Raw genomic sequence first — 17,117 nt, 5'->3', positions numbered from 1 at the left:
TGAGGTGTGAAATGTGGAGAGCCCTGGATACGTGAGAAAGAATCCAAAGTCACACAGAGCTTGTTAGGTCAATTTCAGTGACGTATAAATGTCTCTTGATGAAACTCCATGGCTAAAAATAGCTTTTCCTAAAAAGGTTTAATTACTTACATTAGAATTCCCCATTTGCCCATGTTCAAACATGTTCCCAAATCAGGGATTCAGAGCCCTGTCGTTTCTGAACCCATGGCAGGTAGGCAGCACTTGACAATGGCTGAGTCATCACTTGGAATTGAAAATGTCCCGGGGCTGATTCTGCTGGTAGGATGGGTTATCCCACAGAATTTGGCGGAAGCACAACACAGGAAGTTGAAACCTCTTCAATTTTGCCTTTCCTGATCAATACATTCTATTGCTGGGAAAGAGCTGCTTGGCTTACTCGCTCACTAATTAAGGTGTATCACTGCAGATTGAGATCTTCTTCATTATAACCTTACTCTCTGCATAAAAACCTGGTGATCTCCCATTCATATTATAGCATTAGTTTCCTTAAACAATAAAGACCAAATAAATCTTGTTCCCAGACATTCTAGCAGAAACGTGATCTCTAGTAAGTTAAATAAAATCCTTGATTCATTTGACAGGTTTTGAAACTCATGAACAGAAAATGGAACAAGCAAATAAACTTAAATAAAGGTTGAACAGTTAAGAAATGACTTTGACCAAAAATCTCTTCACGTGACTGAAGCTGGTCCACTTATTTATTTCTTGAGATATGGTGTTGTATAGGACCTTTTGGCCCTTCGAGTAGTGGTCATGTGGACAAAGTACAAATTCCTTACAGGCAACTGGGTCACTGTTACTGTAAGCATGCTAACCACTATGCTACCATAAAGCCCTTGGCCAGATTTTTACAGATGATCCCAACCTGCTGCAGGTCCAGATCTTGCAAAAGGCCTGGGGTGAAGGGCCACTTGTGATGTTTACATAAAGCGCACAGACTCACTGAAAACCTGAGAGTACTGCCCACTCCGCTTCACAGGTATCACACACAGCGGGCAAATCGTACTCGCACGAGTGTACAGAAAGTGACCCGGCCCCACATGGTGGCAGATTGAGGCTGACCTGGACTGCTCCTTGCGAGGCGACGACCGAGATTTGCTCCGCCCGTCTCTCTTGTCGTGTGGCCGCGAGCATGAGCGGGACCGGGACGTGCTGGAGCTCCTGGAGCTGCTCTTGTGCCTGGGGCTGTAGGAGGAGCTTTTCTTCTTGTCCGCGTTGTGGCTGCTCGGTTGTTCGTGCTTGCCTGGCGAGCGGCCGCGGCTCTTGTTCCGTCTTGCGTAATGCCTTCGACGGTGACGACTTGGTGCCTGCCTTAACCTTCGGGAAATCAAACACATGCACTCTTATTTCATGTTGCTTTATGACCGACTGTGAAAATGGGGGTGGGGTGGGGGGGAGGGAAAGGTCTTCTGGAATGTCCAGCTTCACCCTACCCCTGTCACAGGCCGGCCTCTGTCAGCTACAAGACATGTAGAGTGGGAGTTACGGCATGTAAATTGGAGGGGAGCGTATCGCTGTTTTCTATATTTTACAGAGTGCCCACACCACTGATTCAGAAAGGGAATGTTCGGGTGTGTGGATGCCCCTTTGTTCATGGAGTTTCTTGTGTGGGGTTGGTATTGACTTCATCCCTGAAAGTGGAGGATATCCCATCGCAGTCCTTTCTTGCGACAGAAATCAAAGCACTTGCCCAAGCGTCTCACCAGCTCTCATAACCTCTGACCTGCTTTTCAGGAAAATGGGTTTCTGAGACAATGGCAACGTTTACAGCCGTGTACAGAGGAACCAAAGACATCTCCCATTTGAATAATAACCCAAAGCATGTACAATTCAAAGTAATGTACACATGGTTTCCTGTCAAGATTAAATTCCTATCCAGTTAAGACTCTGGTCAACGATGGGATGTTTATTAATTCAATAACACCAGGCTCTCACTCGAGGGAACTGATTCTTGCCTGGCGCTTGTGTGGGTTGGACATTACTTACCACTTATACATCTGAGCCTAAATTTTGTCCAGGCTTTGCATTATTATCAGGGGAGTCAGGAAAATAAATGAGTCAAAGTATGACTACCCTCCAAGAGGACCACAACCTTGTCGTGGTTTGGAGGCTCGTGTGCCTCACTGACCTGGAGAGCTATGTTGGCTGGAGTCAGAGCTTTATGCTTAGGCTCTTGGTAGGGTCACCCATGCCAAACAGGTCAAAGGGTAGAGTGACTAAGGGTGGTGCGCTAGTCTTCCATGTTCGGTGGTTTAGCTCAGGGCTAACAACCCTGACTGGTCAAAAAAATGTTTCAGAAACAGCAATGAAGAATCCTTCCAGACAAAGAAGAGGAACTTTGATTGCTGCCCTCAGTGCTGGTGGCATAACAGGCAATAAGTAATTAACACTGCACTAATTATGGCATGAAGATTATTGATGAAATAACCAAAGGTCTGGGATTCTGCAAAATTGCCCTTGGATTGAAAAGCTTGCACTCATCTTTTGTGTAAGGCATGACTGCAGACTGGTAGATCTTTCTTTCCCATTTTCAGTGTACCCCAGAGTTCTTCACAAAAGTATTTTAACATTTCACACTGACCTCAGAGTCTTTACAGTACCTTGAATATGGAAATAAGGCAAGAATGGAACACAATGGTATCTGAGCTCGTACAACTGCATCCTGCCCTTGGTCGTCTGCCGGGTCAACAATGAAAACTTGCTAATTTTCTGCTGAGCTTGCTTGTCTTGAGAAGAATGTAATTACATGGACTGAACTGCAAGGTTATATGAAAATATCAATGAATGCAAGTATGAGCACATTGTGCCAGTGTCTGGAAATTGGATTTTACCCATCTCTGGTGCACTCAGTTTTACCCTGGAAGACACCCCACAGAAAATCTACACACTGGCAAATGTACCAGTACTGTTAAAGAGCTCGCTCTGCAACAGACTGCAATGTGAATGAAGGGACACTGAAATGAAGGTAGGTGGAGGGCGAGTTGGAGAATGGGGGGGGGGGGGAACAGAGAAAGGAGACTGAATTCAAGGGGGAAGAGGGGGAGAGGGGAGAATGCAGATACTGGAAACTGGAACAACACAAAATTTGCTGGAGGAACTCAGTGGGTTGAGCAGCATTTGTGGGGGGAATGGAATTGCCGACACTAGTTCAAAACCCTGCATCAGGTTTGGAAGTCGGGCGAGGTTGGGATCAGGAGGAGAAAATCTGAATGTGGGATTAGGCGTATTTAGAGGCATTAGGTGATTTTAAAGAGGAGGTTGATAGGTTGATTAATAAAGGTATTGAAGGTTACAGGGAGAAGCCAGGCGACTGGAGTTGAGAGGAAAAATAAATCAGCCAGGGTTGAATGGTGGAGTGTACCCAATGGGCCAAATTGCCTAATTCTACCCCTATACCTTCTGATCTCATTGGGCCTCTGTCAATGTTCCTCATTTAAAAAGGAGCAGGGCAACGAATTCAACATGGCTCCCCCTTTCAGTGTTCTGCAATTCCTTGTTTAGCTGTGAATGCACAAAAATCACAGGCTAGGCCCTTACAATTCAATATCTGTCAGTGAGTCAGACATTGAATGTTAATGATCCCGTCACAAGTGTGAAATATAATGGGAAGATAACATTGGTAGGGTGAATCATGACAGGAAGTGACTGATTTATGCACATTTTATGGACATCACATGAGTACAAATATTTCTTTTCTAATGCAATTACCAAGCTAAATTTTTCAATGTGACTGCTGGGTCTTAGGGTGGGGTTGTGGAGATACCTCTTTATCAAAGGTGGTGTAGGCACTCCTTCTCTCTGCTAGCCTACTGGTCACCCTTGAGCAAGGTGTAGCATTTGCTAAGTCCCCCGATCAGGGTCAAATGAAGCCATGGGAGCAGGTGGTGGATGGTCGTATGAGCAGCCGGTGCATATCACGAATCCTGGTTATGTGACCATTAATGACAGGCAGACAATCTCTGAAGAATATTGATAATGGCTGGAGTTACCTGTCTTATAAGAACACCACTCAGAAGAAGGCAAAGACAAACACTTCTATAGAAAAATTTACCAGGACAATCATGGTTATCAGTCCGTAATCGTCCATGTGATAGGACATGGCGCATAATGATGATGATGCTGTGTCTGACTGTGGCACTTTACACCAACTCTAAGGGGATGCATTTTGGGACTAGCTGGAATTGACTGACAGTAAGGAAAGTGAAATGTGGCTAGAGTTACATTTCCATTCAGCCACATACAATATAAACCAAATCTATGAGCTGAAGTGTAGTCTCCATGGAAGGAGCAGTACATGTCATGTGGCATCGAATGACCCAAAAATGGATAGACAAGAGTCCAAAAGATTTGGGGATGTTGACCAACAATAGACCTCGTCTTTTGAAAAGCAGAGAAATAACAGAGGACTAACTTCTTTGCTCGTGCACGTTTACTCCGGCCTGACGTGTGGTGCGATCGTGATCGGCTGCCGACAGATTCTGCAGAGTCACTGCTGAAGTCTGATTGGCTTGGGGAGCGAGAAGATACTTTGTGAGCCGGGAGGCTCGACTTCCGCCGGCTGGAAGCCCTGTGTGTGGATGCTGACCTTGACCTGGGCTTTGCGTGCCTGCCCTCAGCGGAGGATCTCCTAGGGGATTTGGACCTGAAACTCCTGGAGTTATGCTTCGAGTGCTTGCCTTCCTTCGCCTTTGGAGACTTTGATGCCGACCTGGGCTCTTTCCCTGGAGACAATGACCTGGAGTCGGTGCTCTGCAGCAGGAGAAAAAGGCTAACCTTAAAAGAGACTCTGACACATTGGTAACACTTCTTTCCAATTCTTGCCATATCCCTATGACACAGCCTACGTCAATAGTTTATCTAACACAGTCCTCTACAGTGCAGCTCATGCAAGATCTTGCATGCAAACCAAAAATTAATTGAAAATAAAAACCTGGAATGGGAAAAAACAAAGAGTCAACAAAAGTTTAAGAAGGAATAGAATGGAAGATAAATAAATATTAAAAAGTGAGCTTAACGGGTTGCTGTATTTTTTTTGAGGAAAGGACAAGTTTTCTTACAATTCCTGGTTTAAAAAAAAACAAGGTGAAGATAGACAACTTGACTGAACAGCACAGAAATGGAAGGCAAAAATTGAAAAAAATCCACAAATGTATTAATTATCACTCAAACAAAACTCGCTGAATAATACTGTTTTCTTTTTGTGCTTTTTCCTGCAGAGAACTGCTCATCTGTCATCAGCGACCCAGATTATTAATTTTTTTTTGTACCCCCGTTTGGTTAACATACACTTACCAATCAGGTAGCATTTCCTCCATTAGTAGGTAAGGTGTGAGGAAAAAGGGAAAAGCGGGGCAACATAAGTGCATCATTAGAGTCACAAAATGCAAGAGAAAAAAAGACACAAAAAAGCCCTTTCCAAGTAGTGAAATATGAACAATGTTTGAAATTAAGAATGTGCAAAAGGAATTTATTAATACTACAATAATGCAACAGCTTCAATGCCCAAGTACTGATGCACTAAAATAAGGCCAGTCCGGGGTCTCTGGGCCACAGCTCGACACAAGGAAAATATATATGCACATGGATCGTCAGATTTTACCTGTGAAGTTTAGTGCAGGAGGTATTAAGAAACAAAGTGAAATGCAGTATGTCTACTTATGCTTTAAATGCAGGAATAGGCCCCTCCTAGTCTCTGTGACCTAGAACTCTCTTCAGCTGCACACAGGCGAAGGGAAACATTTTGAAGACAAAATTAAGAACTGAATTTATAATAATGTATTTTTGCTTTCAGTTCTGACGTGTTAATTAATCCCAAAGATTTTGTGAATTAGTTCAGGGCAAGTGCATAATTTCTAGTTTCGTCCTTTAGTCAAAAGAGATTGGCGAAACAGCCACCTCTATTTTCCAGCCAGATTTTGTTATCAAGATTAAACAACTCGCTTTTATTTTTCTGTCTAATGTGTCCTTCGATATAGGCGATGTCTTTGCCCATTCTTCAAAATTGAATTCTGGACTACACAGCACATTAAATTTTCTAGTGGTAAGGTTCTTTCATTTTTCAACCACTTCCATTTATAGAGCATATTTCCTGTAAAATAGATCAACCTAAGATGCCTGCTCCTAGAGGAAAAAAATGTGGTTAAGAAGAGATCGTCGGCTTTACTGGGCCCAGCTCGATGATACCATCCCCACCCCAGTATTAACTCTGTGACTGTGGCTACTTGATGGTTTTCTAGATGGTCATTTGTGATCTCTTGCCTTACTTGTTCACTGTGGTGACCCGATTTCACTTCCGAAAAGTAAACACGCTGTAGCACCCAAACATAACACACCTCATATGCTCAAGCCTTTACCCCAGGTTCATCATAACTGCACCATAATGACCGTGGGTTATATCAGTCACCAAGGATTCTGATGGCTGAGCTTAAGTTTTTAGTTTGCAGACGTTCTGCACTGTGCGTGATAATAGTGCAAATATTTAGCCAAAAATTAATTTTACTAAAGAACTGGAGAAATGCCCAATATAAAGTGGCCAATACTTGATAACTTTCAAATGATAATTTAACATTCTGAAATTATCTGAGCAGCAGCTTTTAAAAATTTATTTCCCCAACAAGTTCTTTTCAACCTCCTCAAGACAAAATCAACCACAAGATATATGAACAGATTTTGGTTGTGTGCTTAATGGTTTCAGAGGGTGGGAGTGGAGGATTAAAGCAGTCCCAAGTGACTGCTCCCCAACTCTACTTGGTCTCCCTTGAATCGCATTATGGCAAAGATTAGGTCAGAATGAGAAGCGGATGGACTGCTGATCTAGTACTACTATTTTATAGGGGATTTAAAGAATGGAGACCTCAGCTTTTTGTTTAAACATTGCAAACTTAGTTTGTTTATTTAAAACAAAATGAACATTTCTGCCAATACACTTGATTTTCACCAAGTTTCCAAGTGTTCATGAATGCAAAAGGACACTATAAAATTGTAATTGTGGATCGCATGCTTTAGGAAGTCTGAGTTTTTAATTAATGGGGATTAATGTTTGGAAAACACAACTAATCAAATGAACAAATTTTAACCTCGCTTGTTTTCAACATAAAAGAAAATGATTGATAATAATCAAATAACACTTTAAAAACTACTTTAAAAGTGAAAAGCATCATTGGTTTCAGGGCTGAAAGGTGCTACTTGTAATGAGGGCCTTGTTTTGCTTTCCTATTCAATGTTCTCTGTCATATCTGGGATTTATAAGTGCACAGGAACTGCAGGCAAAAGATGTCTCTGCTGCTCTTCACCAAGATCCTTGGCAGTGCTACATGCTGTTTTTATTGACTATTTTCCTCCCTCCCTCCACCCCCTGAAGGTTCAGCATCTTGAACTCTTGAGAACATAGGAAAACAACATTACTTTGCATGGGTAAACTGCAGATATGTGTTCTCCATACTAGAGCTTTGATATTCCTTTTGTTAAAAACTGCATTGTTAAACTCATTTGCCCTTCCATAAATTTCTATCAAGCAAGTCAACGTGCTCAGTTAAAATTACCTTAATTTTAAAAGTTCCATCATCTTTAAGACTTCACTGTAACCCAATTATGTACAGATCTCTTGAAAGCCTTGACTTTATTGTGAAGCCAGAAAGCAAAGTACGATTCAAGCAAAAGATCTAGAAGGAGACAACTAGCCATGCATTTCCAGAAGCCTGGGAGCTTCCCCAAACATTCAAAGAAGATGTAAAAGGTGCTAAGGGAATATTTGCTCTACTGGTAATCACCTTTTTAAAGCAGGTGTTATATTTACTCACAAACACCAGAATAGACACAGGAAGTTGAGAACACGGGACAAATACACTCCACAAAGTTAGAGAAGATCTGCAAAGATAGCTAGAGATCCAAGCTTATGAGGGATGCTCGATGCAGTCTTAACTCACTTTTTTTCTCCCTTTAAATTTATTCCTCCTCTAGAATATGCAGTGTCCCAAACAAGGAATAGTTGGAACAATATGTCTGCCAAGTGTACTGGCAAAATACTCACGCACCTTATACATTCATTTGCTCTTTACTTTTTGAGATCTTTCCTTTTTTATTTTCTATAGCTAGAGAAGAACATACAACTATATTCAGGGATGCTACATATGTTAGTACAGTGACTGAAAATAAGAGAAATGAAAGAAAATGGCTTAAAAGGCATCATTCATGGATCAGTGCTACAAACAACACAGATATGCATCTTAACAACTCTAAAGAACATGAAGGCTAAAAAAAAAACACAAATTCAGAGCAGGGGCTTATTGGAGGATTTAATAATGAAACAGAACAACCCAAAAACAAAAAGTCCCCTCTAAAGTAGAAATCAAATAGAATTAACTTCAAGCCAGGGTGCTTTAACAGACTCATCTGCAGATGTGTTGCGTGTCAAGGCAAATAAATACCTACCTTTCCAATCACTGATAGGAATGCAATAGTAAAAGAAAACAATATTCTCCACATTGGAGTGCAGTATGGGGAAAGAGACAATGACTCTTTAGTAACGTGCCTTTTGACTTGAAGCTGACTGTTAGTTTTTCCTCTATTTTCTTTAAGCTCAAACATTGCAGCCATGATGTTTCATTCACAAAATGCTCAATAAAAGAAAATTGTTGTTAAACATAAAAGCCCAACCACATGCAATGCAATAAAATTACAAGACAACTTGTTAAGGGAAACGGAAAGTGCACGTGGATCATATGCACAGAGGAAGTTCACAGGTGACAAAAAGCACACAGAGAGGGAAAGGAAGCTGTCAATGAGAGAATGGGCGACACAACCAGACCACCCTATGGATAATTTCTAGTTGGGCAAGTTAACCCTTTAAGAACTACTTAAAGTTTCTGTTGCCAACCTGATCACCATTTAGAAAAGTATATGATTTCCCTGACTCGGAAATTGTCAAGGTGGATGTATATGCCAATTTTGTGTAGGCTGTTGAGTACTCTGAACCAAAACAAAATATGCACACATACAAGGAAAGGCAAATCTTTTATGTAAAGATGCAGATCCCATGTGCATTCCCATCTCCAGCACCTGGGCAATGGTCTGACATCTGGTGTTCACATTATAGAAACGGCTTGTCACTTAGCCTGTTGATGTCATGTCAGGCAGCATCTCCAAAGTCAGATGGTCACCCCTTTATATGCCCACCTATTAATGAAAGCTTAAACCTAGCTCATGATGTTTCACTCGTTCCTCTGACTAAAACTTTCCTAAGATTATATTAGCTGCTGAACTCAAATATGAACGAAGTAAAATCTGTGTGAAGGTACAAAACAGTAAAATCTGCTTTATTGGCATTTCTCCTCTGAACTGAAGATACTGCCTGATGCTACTAAAACAACGGCAATAATAAGAGACACTATAAGTGATGACTCCATCCGAACCTGCTTTCGTTTTCTGTACCAACATACATGGCTATTCCTCATCATATCTATCGAATGTGAAAAATTAAGTTCTATGAGGGTTGAATAATCTGAGGCTAGAAATGGTCACTGACAACACCTGAACAGATACTTATATTTAAGAACAGTCACAAATTTCACCTTATGAGAAATTTTAAAGGGATTTCAGTTAAAAATATGTATTCTCAGAGTGAGTGTGTTGCTGGCAAGGCTGAAGTGATTGATTTCTTTGTGATGATGGGGGTGAACCAGCTTCTTAACCAACTGTTCCCAGTTGTTTGCAGTAATTTGATACACGAGTTTCTTGCTAGACTATGTTAGAATGCAATTGTGCAGACAGAGGAGTGAAGTCAGAAGTTGTTTCTAGCAGGTAGGGGTGATGTTCTGTGTTCTGCCTTTGGGCAATTGGTTTATTTTTACTATGTGATTAAGCACATTCAGCTCTTACTCTGAAATTAACTGATTCAGATGTGCATTGGGTCGCTTCCTGTGCGATCAGGAGGTAGTAAACAGCAAAGCACATTGGCTGCCCAGAGGTTTATGTTACGAGCGAAATAAGTTTCCATGTTAAGCTAACTAGTTGTTTCCCCAACAGAAGCATTGCTTGTAAGCTGATGTTATATTATTTAGATGTTAATCTTAAGGTATCAATAAGATCTTGCTGAAATAGAATGTTATTTTTGAGTTTTGAGTTTATTAGACACTAACCTAGATGCTAATGGTTTAGACATATCATTTACCTGTAGTATTTACTTGTTGGAATCTTATCTTTACCTTCAGGAAACTTAACTAAGTTCTTAGTTATCTGTGCATATTTACTTGTGTGAATGGAACAAGGTGGTAATTCCACTGCATTTTGTTTCACTCCTTATTCACTCTGTCATGTCATTGAGTCTGCAATAAATAAAAAAAAACAGGAGCTGAGGCTATATCCTGGCTCTCATGTCATTTTTGGATGGGGTTTGGCTGACAGTCTGACCTCAGCAAGGACAGTACACTCTGCCATTTGCTCAGGAGCATTAGGCAACTCTTTTATCTCTTTATTTTTACTGATATATTCAGATATGTTATTATCACCAAGGTACTCGTATCTGACTGTGCTTGCTCTTGATGTGAGTACAATGAACACAGAGACAGCAATGCTCCTAATTTTTTTCTTTTGTGCATAGTTACATTCTAAACTGTTAAGTTTCAAGACTGTTGTCTTTTTAAATGTTATGAGTTGAACTACCTCTATTACATAATATAACTATTCAAAATTTAGGGAACTACATCTAACTTATAAATTATATGGTTGTTTCTCACAATTTGCAAACTGCTTTGCTGGCAATTATAATGAACTGTATGCATAAGTACTTCAGTCAGTCAAAGCAAAAAGATGGAGGACATATCCAACCGGTTATGCTTTCTGTCAGTACTGGTAAGTTAAGTGAGTAACATATTTAGTGTCATGCCGATGATATAGAAGGTGATTAAAGCTTTCGACAAGGTCCACCATAGCAGGCTGATCCAGAAGATTTATGGCACATGTTAAAATTGTACAAGGCATTGGTGAGGCCGAATTTGGAGTATTGTGTACAGTTTTGGTCACCGAATTATAGGAAAGATGTCAACAAAATAGAGAGAGTACAGAGGAGATTTACTAGAATGTTAGCTGGGTTTCAGCACCTAAGTTACAGAGAAAGGTTGAACAAGTTAGGTCTTTATTCTTTGGAGTGTAGAAGGTTGAGGGGGGACTTGATAGGGGTATTTAAAATTATGAGGGGGATAGATAGAGTTGACATGGATAGGCTTTTTCCATTGAGAGTAGGGGAGATTCAAACAAGAGGACATGATTTGAGAGTTAGGAGGCAAAAGTTTAAGGGTAACACAAGGGGTTACTCAGAGAGTGGTAGCAGTGTGGAATGAGCTTCCAGTAGAAGTGGTAGAGGCAGGTTCGGTATTGTCATTTGAGGTAAAATTGGATAGGTATATGGACAGGAAAGGAATGGAGGGTTATGGGCTGAGTGCGGGTCAGTGGGATTAGGTGAGAGTAAGCGTTCGGCTTGGACCAGAAGGGCCGAGATGGCCTGTTTCTGTGCTGTAATTGTTATATGGTTATTATATGGTTATATTGATCCATGGAGACTAGATGGACTGGACTCAAAATTGACTTGGTCATTGGAGACGAAGGAGAGTGGAGGAGGAGCTTTATTCTGACCAGTGTTGATCTACAGGAATCCGTTTCTTGCATATAGACGTGGTTTGGAAAAAAATCATAGGCAAGTTTGCAGATGAAACAAAAATTAATGAAGGCACGAGACTGCAGATGCTAGAATCTGGACTAACATACAAAGCACTGGAAGAACTCAAGGAGTCAGGCAGCATTTATGGAGGGAAATGGACAATCAACATTGTGTCTGGACCAACGTTCTTCCAGCATGTTGCTCCAAAAATTAGTAGAAGTGAGAAAAGCTGTGAAAGGATTCATCGGGATACAGAGCAGCTGGAAATATGGATAGATGGAGTTTAATCTGGGCAAGTGTAAAGTATTGCACTTTGGAAAGTCAAAGGAGGAAGAATATAGTAAATTCCAGGGCCATTAGGATGTACAGAGGGATTTAGAGATGTACATTCTTAGCTCCATGAAAGTGGAAATACATGTAGTTAGGATGGGTTTGGGTATTTGACCCTCCACAATATTCCATGATGGAATTTAAACTGGAGGTGGCAGTGTTTTATTTTACGAGGTTGAGTTGCGAGCTCGACATCAACCTGGCATGGACGGAGAGCACGCTCGGGAGCGGTCTGTCACCGGATCGAACTCTGGAACCTCCGTTCTCAGGCCCGGCGCTGATCTCACTGCGCCATCAGCTGACCACAGGGTGGAAAAGATGTATAACATTCCTACCTTCATCAGTTGGATGTTGAGTGTAAAAATCAAGATGTCATGTTGTATATGTACCTGTATGTATAAAACTGCATTCAGATTTCATTTAGAGTATTAAGTGCAATTCTAGTTGCTTCATTACAGTATGGGATGTGGACATTTGGAGAGGATGCAGAAGACATTCACTGAGATGTCTGAATTAAAGAAGACCAGCTATAAAGAGTACTTGGATACATTTTCAATGATTTCATTGTAATGTCGACGGCTGAGGGACAACCAAATCTAAGTATAGAAAATTACAAGATGGGGTAGGAAGTCTGATTCTTTTTCACAGGATGGCATACTAGAGGGACTGCTTACAGGGGATTTCAAAGGCAAGTTTTATTCTTACAAGAGTGGTAGGTCCCTGGCATGCAGATAGGATAGGAATGGTTAAGAGGCATTTAGGTGATCACATAAACTGGCAGGGCATGGAATGATGTTCAAGACGTACAGGCAGATGGGATTTATTTGCATCAACATCACCAAGACCCTGTTCCTGTGCTGCATTGTCACATGTTCCAAATCCTATTTGAGGCATTATTTACTATGATTTTCTCAAAATAGACCCTCAGTTAATTGCTAAAATTTCAGCTTACCGTGAAAATTGATTTTTTTTGGTCTTCTTTGGATCAGTGAACTGTTATACAATTCTCAGATCAGTAAATTTGTTATAAATGGAATCAATTTCAGGGAATTGTGATCTGATTTCCTTTAAGAATAGGTGGTTTAACACATTATTTTATGTGCAGATCAGTACAGAGTTTCAGAAGTTGTGTTAAAAAAATGATTGCTGTAACATGTAATTTAGTGGCATGGTGGCATGGTTAGCACAAACATTTACAGTGCCAGACTGGGTTCAATTCCAGTCACTGCCTGGAAGGAGCTTGTCCGTGCTCCCCATGGCAGCTTGGATTTCCTCCGGATGCTCCGGTTTCCTTCCACTGTCCAAAGACATACCGGTTGGGAGGTTTATTGGTCATTGTAAATTGTCCCGTGATTAGACTAGGATTAAATCGGGGGACCACTGGGCGGTGCATCTCGGATGGCCAAAATGGTCTATTCAAGAGCTGTATCTCAAAAAATAAAAATAAATAAATTTAATTAATAAAGCCTCTCTATTCTGTTCAAGTGCCATGCAATAGTTTTAAGGTGCTTGGAAATAGGTACCAAGGGGATGTCAAGGGTAAGTTTTCCACACAGAGAGTGGTGGGTGCGTGGAATGCACTGCCGGCGGTGGTGGTGGAGCTGGATACAATAGGCTCTTTTAAGAGCCTTTTAGATAGGTACATGGAGCTTATAAAAATAGAGGGCTATGTGCTAGGGAAATTCTAGGCAGTTTCTAGAGTAGGTCACATGGTTGGCACAACATTGTGGGCTGAAGGACCTGTAATGTGCTGTAGATTTCTGTGTTCTATGTTTAATAAATCAAGGTAAATGATGTAAATTTAGTTCTCACAGTTTTTTGTTGGTCAAGTTGGCAGTATTTTTGTACAGGGTTTAATTTTGTATGAATAATGGTGCTATGGTGCAATTTGGTAAAGAAAGTGAAATTGGATGGAGCCTATCGTGATAATGTGGGAACACAGGGTCGCTGGAATCTGGAGTGAAAAGAAAACAAACAGCGGCAGGTATTTAGCAAGTCAGGCAGCATCTGTGAAGCCAAAGGAATTGCTTGTTGTTCCAAGTCGAGACTCTCCCACAGGACTGACAGCAGAGGGAAGATAGCCAATTTGAAGAGGTATCAGGGGAGCCTCAGGGGTGGTGAAGTGGTTGGTAGAACTGGGTGAGATTGGAGATGAAGCTAAGTGGGGAAGAGGGAGGAAGCAACTTAGAGATAGAGGCTGTTGGACAATAGGTGGGAACAGGTAAAGGTATGGGCAGATGGGCAGGTGAAGCACAGAGCAAAGAAGGGAGGGAAGTGGAGATAGACACTGGAAGGTGACAAAGTGAAGTAGGTGGGGGGGGAACGAAGGGCAGATGAAGCCACATTTTTTTGGACGGGAGGGAATGTGTTGGATAGAGAAGGTAGGCCATAGAGGTGGAAGCAGAAACCAAGGTGGATGGGGAAGTCATAAATTCAAGAAACTTTGTTGATGCTGGAAATCCAGAGCAACACATATAAATGTTGATGAAGGCTCTCGACCCGAAACGTCAACTGCTTGTACCTCTCCATAGATGCTGCCTGAGCTGCTGAGTTCCTCTAGCACTTTGTATGTGTTGCTCCAGACAGGTGAGTGAGTAATGGGCACATTGAGGCAGATGGGGCAGAGTAATGAATCTAGGTGAGGAGAGGGGCAATAGAAAAGGTGAACAAGAGAGAATCTGGGGGAGGGAAGGAGTGAGAAAGGTACAGCAGGGGTGTGGGTTACCAGGAATTGGAAAACAACAAAACCACAACCCCATTGGGTTGTGGACTCCCCAGGAAGAGTATGAGGTTTGTTTATGGCCTCATGGTAGCCACGGAGAAGGCCGAGGATGAACTGGTCAGTGTGGCATTGGTAAGGGTAGCTCAAACAGCATGCAATTGGAAGCTCAAGATGGTTGTCTTAGATAGAATGCTGGTACTCTGCAAAACAGTCACCTAGTCTACACTAGTCTCATTCATGTGGAAGGGACCACATCGAGAGTACTGAGTGCAATAGTCAAGATCGAAAGAGACGGTTGTGAATTCCTGCCTCACCTGGAATGGCTGCTGAGGACCTGGGTGTGGTGGTGAAGGAGGAGGTGTAGGGGCAAACGCCCTGTCAGGCTTGCTCTACACAGGAAGGAGGGCTGGGCTGTGTTCAGCTTGCCACAAACAACATTCATCAGTGAGGTATGTGAAGAGAAAGGCATACCATATGATTGACAGGATTTAAATGCCAGCGGGCAGTCACTTCTGTCCAGAAAACTAAATCAATAGGACAGTATGACATTTCAGTCAGCTTCCTCACACACCAGTGTCACACAGAGACACTTCCACCAATTCCACAGTGACTGCAGATGCAGATTGCCTCAGGAGGCTGCAGCAGCTATAGGGAATGTTTTAATTTCATGCTCTGCAAAAATCCACAAAAACTGAATACTTAGTGAATGTTTTTATTGTACCTCCTGGGTTAAAATCAATGAAGGGATATCAGTCTGACAAGGGCGGATGGACTTGGACTTAAAACATGTCACTCACAATAATCAATAACTACCAGCTTACCTGTGATGCTTAAGGGAATAAAATGGACAGATACATTTCAGTTAACACTCAATTTGATGGGAAAAAAGTAGTAACAATTCTTTTTTCTGTGTGTTTCAATTTAATTCCATGCAGATTCTCAAACTTGTCTTTCCCATTTGCAAAAATGTACCCCAACTCTTCCTGCTGCTCCCTATGGCCCTGGATACGACTGGTCTGCTTTGGAACAAGGCAGATTTTGGGTGGGATATCCAAATAATTTCAGGAGGGAAATAAGGTGATAAGAGTCTGACTTTGGAACAAAACTCAGATAATCCCATTCAGGATGTGATGTAATTAACTAATCGTTTTCAAGGCATCTTTTATAATCTGTGCAGTAAAGATCAGATGGCAGCCCCGAATGAACATACAGCTATATGATGCTTGGTATAACGCATCCTCAAACAAGAGCTGGAATGAGTCTGAACAGAAAACTTATTTCTTTTAACCATGGAAATATTCATCTTTCATAAGCCTGAGCCACAAAAAGTTTTGTTACCGGCAGAGTGAAGGGTATGGTGGTCATTTTCCCAAGAGGCCACTTTCAGCTATTGCATTTTGAATTACACTGAGCTCATTTGGAATGGGTGTTGTTGACCAATCGTGTTGATGCACAGATGACTGACAGGCTATCTCCCTTCCAATCATAGTCAATGGCTGTCAAGGCTAGTCATTCCAACGCCTCACAGCTGTAGGCTCTGGATTTATAAGGAGGGTCTCCAATCAGATAAAAATCAATTATTTTTGCTACTACTACATCATGTGTTAACTGTGTTGCTCCATTTTATTCAATACCTACAATGTGAGTGGTGTTCTCAACTGGATGAACACCAGAAGACTAGCAGGCAACATGGACTGAACCTAACCTGGGTACAAATCTGCTGTAGAGTTCATATCAACGATAAGATCACACGACATAGCAGCTGAATTTGGCCCTTTGGCCCATCGACTCTGCTCCACAATAAGAGGGTCACATTAAATCCTCTTTCAAAAATCTTACAACTGTCTCAGGGGCCTTCAAGTTTCCAGAATTCAGCAAGATACAAAACCACTTCAATAACGGAAAATTTAGAACTATCATAATGCTGATGAAAAAGAGTTTCTTAACAGAAGACCAACAGCATGATTTTGTCTCTGTGTACAGTGGCATAAAGTTTATGTAATTTATGTAATTTAAGTACTGTGATACTGGATTTTACAAAAATGAACTTGGTTTAAGGTAGAAATCAGGAGCTGGTCATTTAATCCCCTGAACCTTTTCTGTGATGCAATGTAATTGTGACTGATCTACAACCTAATTTTATTCACACACTTTTACAACATCCCTTAAAGGAACTTTAGTTAAAAGAATTTATAAAATAACTGAACAAAAATAGCAATGAAATGCATCTTTCACCAATATTTTCTAGACTTGCTAAAACACCAGGAGTCCAAGCAGCACATTATTCATCATTTCTAATTCTATCCTTACCCGAACAGATCAAGGGACACTGGTTACTTTGCTGCAATGCATGAGGAGGGACAGGAATCC

At 41.4% G+C, this 17,117-nt stretch overlaps 1 protein-coding gene across 1 annotated transcript in view; it reads right to left on the bottom strand.

Annotated features, from left to right (window-relative positions):
• LOC132395196 (serine/arginine repetitive matrix protein 3-like) overlaps window positions 1-17,117 on the bottom strand; it is a 314,865-nt gene that overhangs the window by 10,741 nt on the left and 287,007 nt on the right. Inside the window, exons 8-9 of the mRNA XM_059971486.1 lie at window positions 4,454-4,791; window positions 1,105-1,359 (exon numbers count right to left, since the gene is read on the bottom strand). Coding sequence (XP_059827469.1) covers window positions 1,105-1,359; window positions 4,454-4,791 — 593 coding nt within the window. The remainder of the gene's footprint in view (window positions 1-1,104; window positions 1,360-4,453; window positions 4,792-17,117) is intronic.

This window comes from Hypanus sabinus, chromosome 6 (assembly GCF_030144855.1).
Source record: "Hypanus sabinus isolate sHypSab1 chromosome 6, sHypSab1.hap1, whole genome shotgun sequence".
Classification (NCBI taxonomy): domain Eukaryota; kingdom Metazoa; phylum Chordata; class Chondrichthyes; order Myliobatiformes; family Dasyatidae; genus Hypanus; species Hypanus sabinus.
The sequence above is the reverse complement of the archived record's forward strand: the minus strand, read 5'-3'. Positions and strand labels throughout refer to the sequence as shown.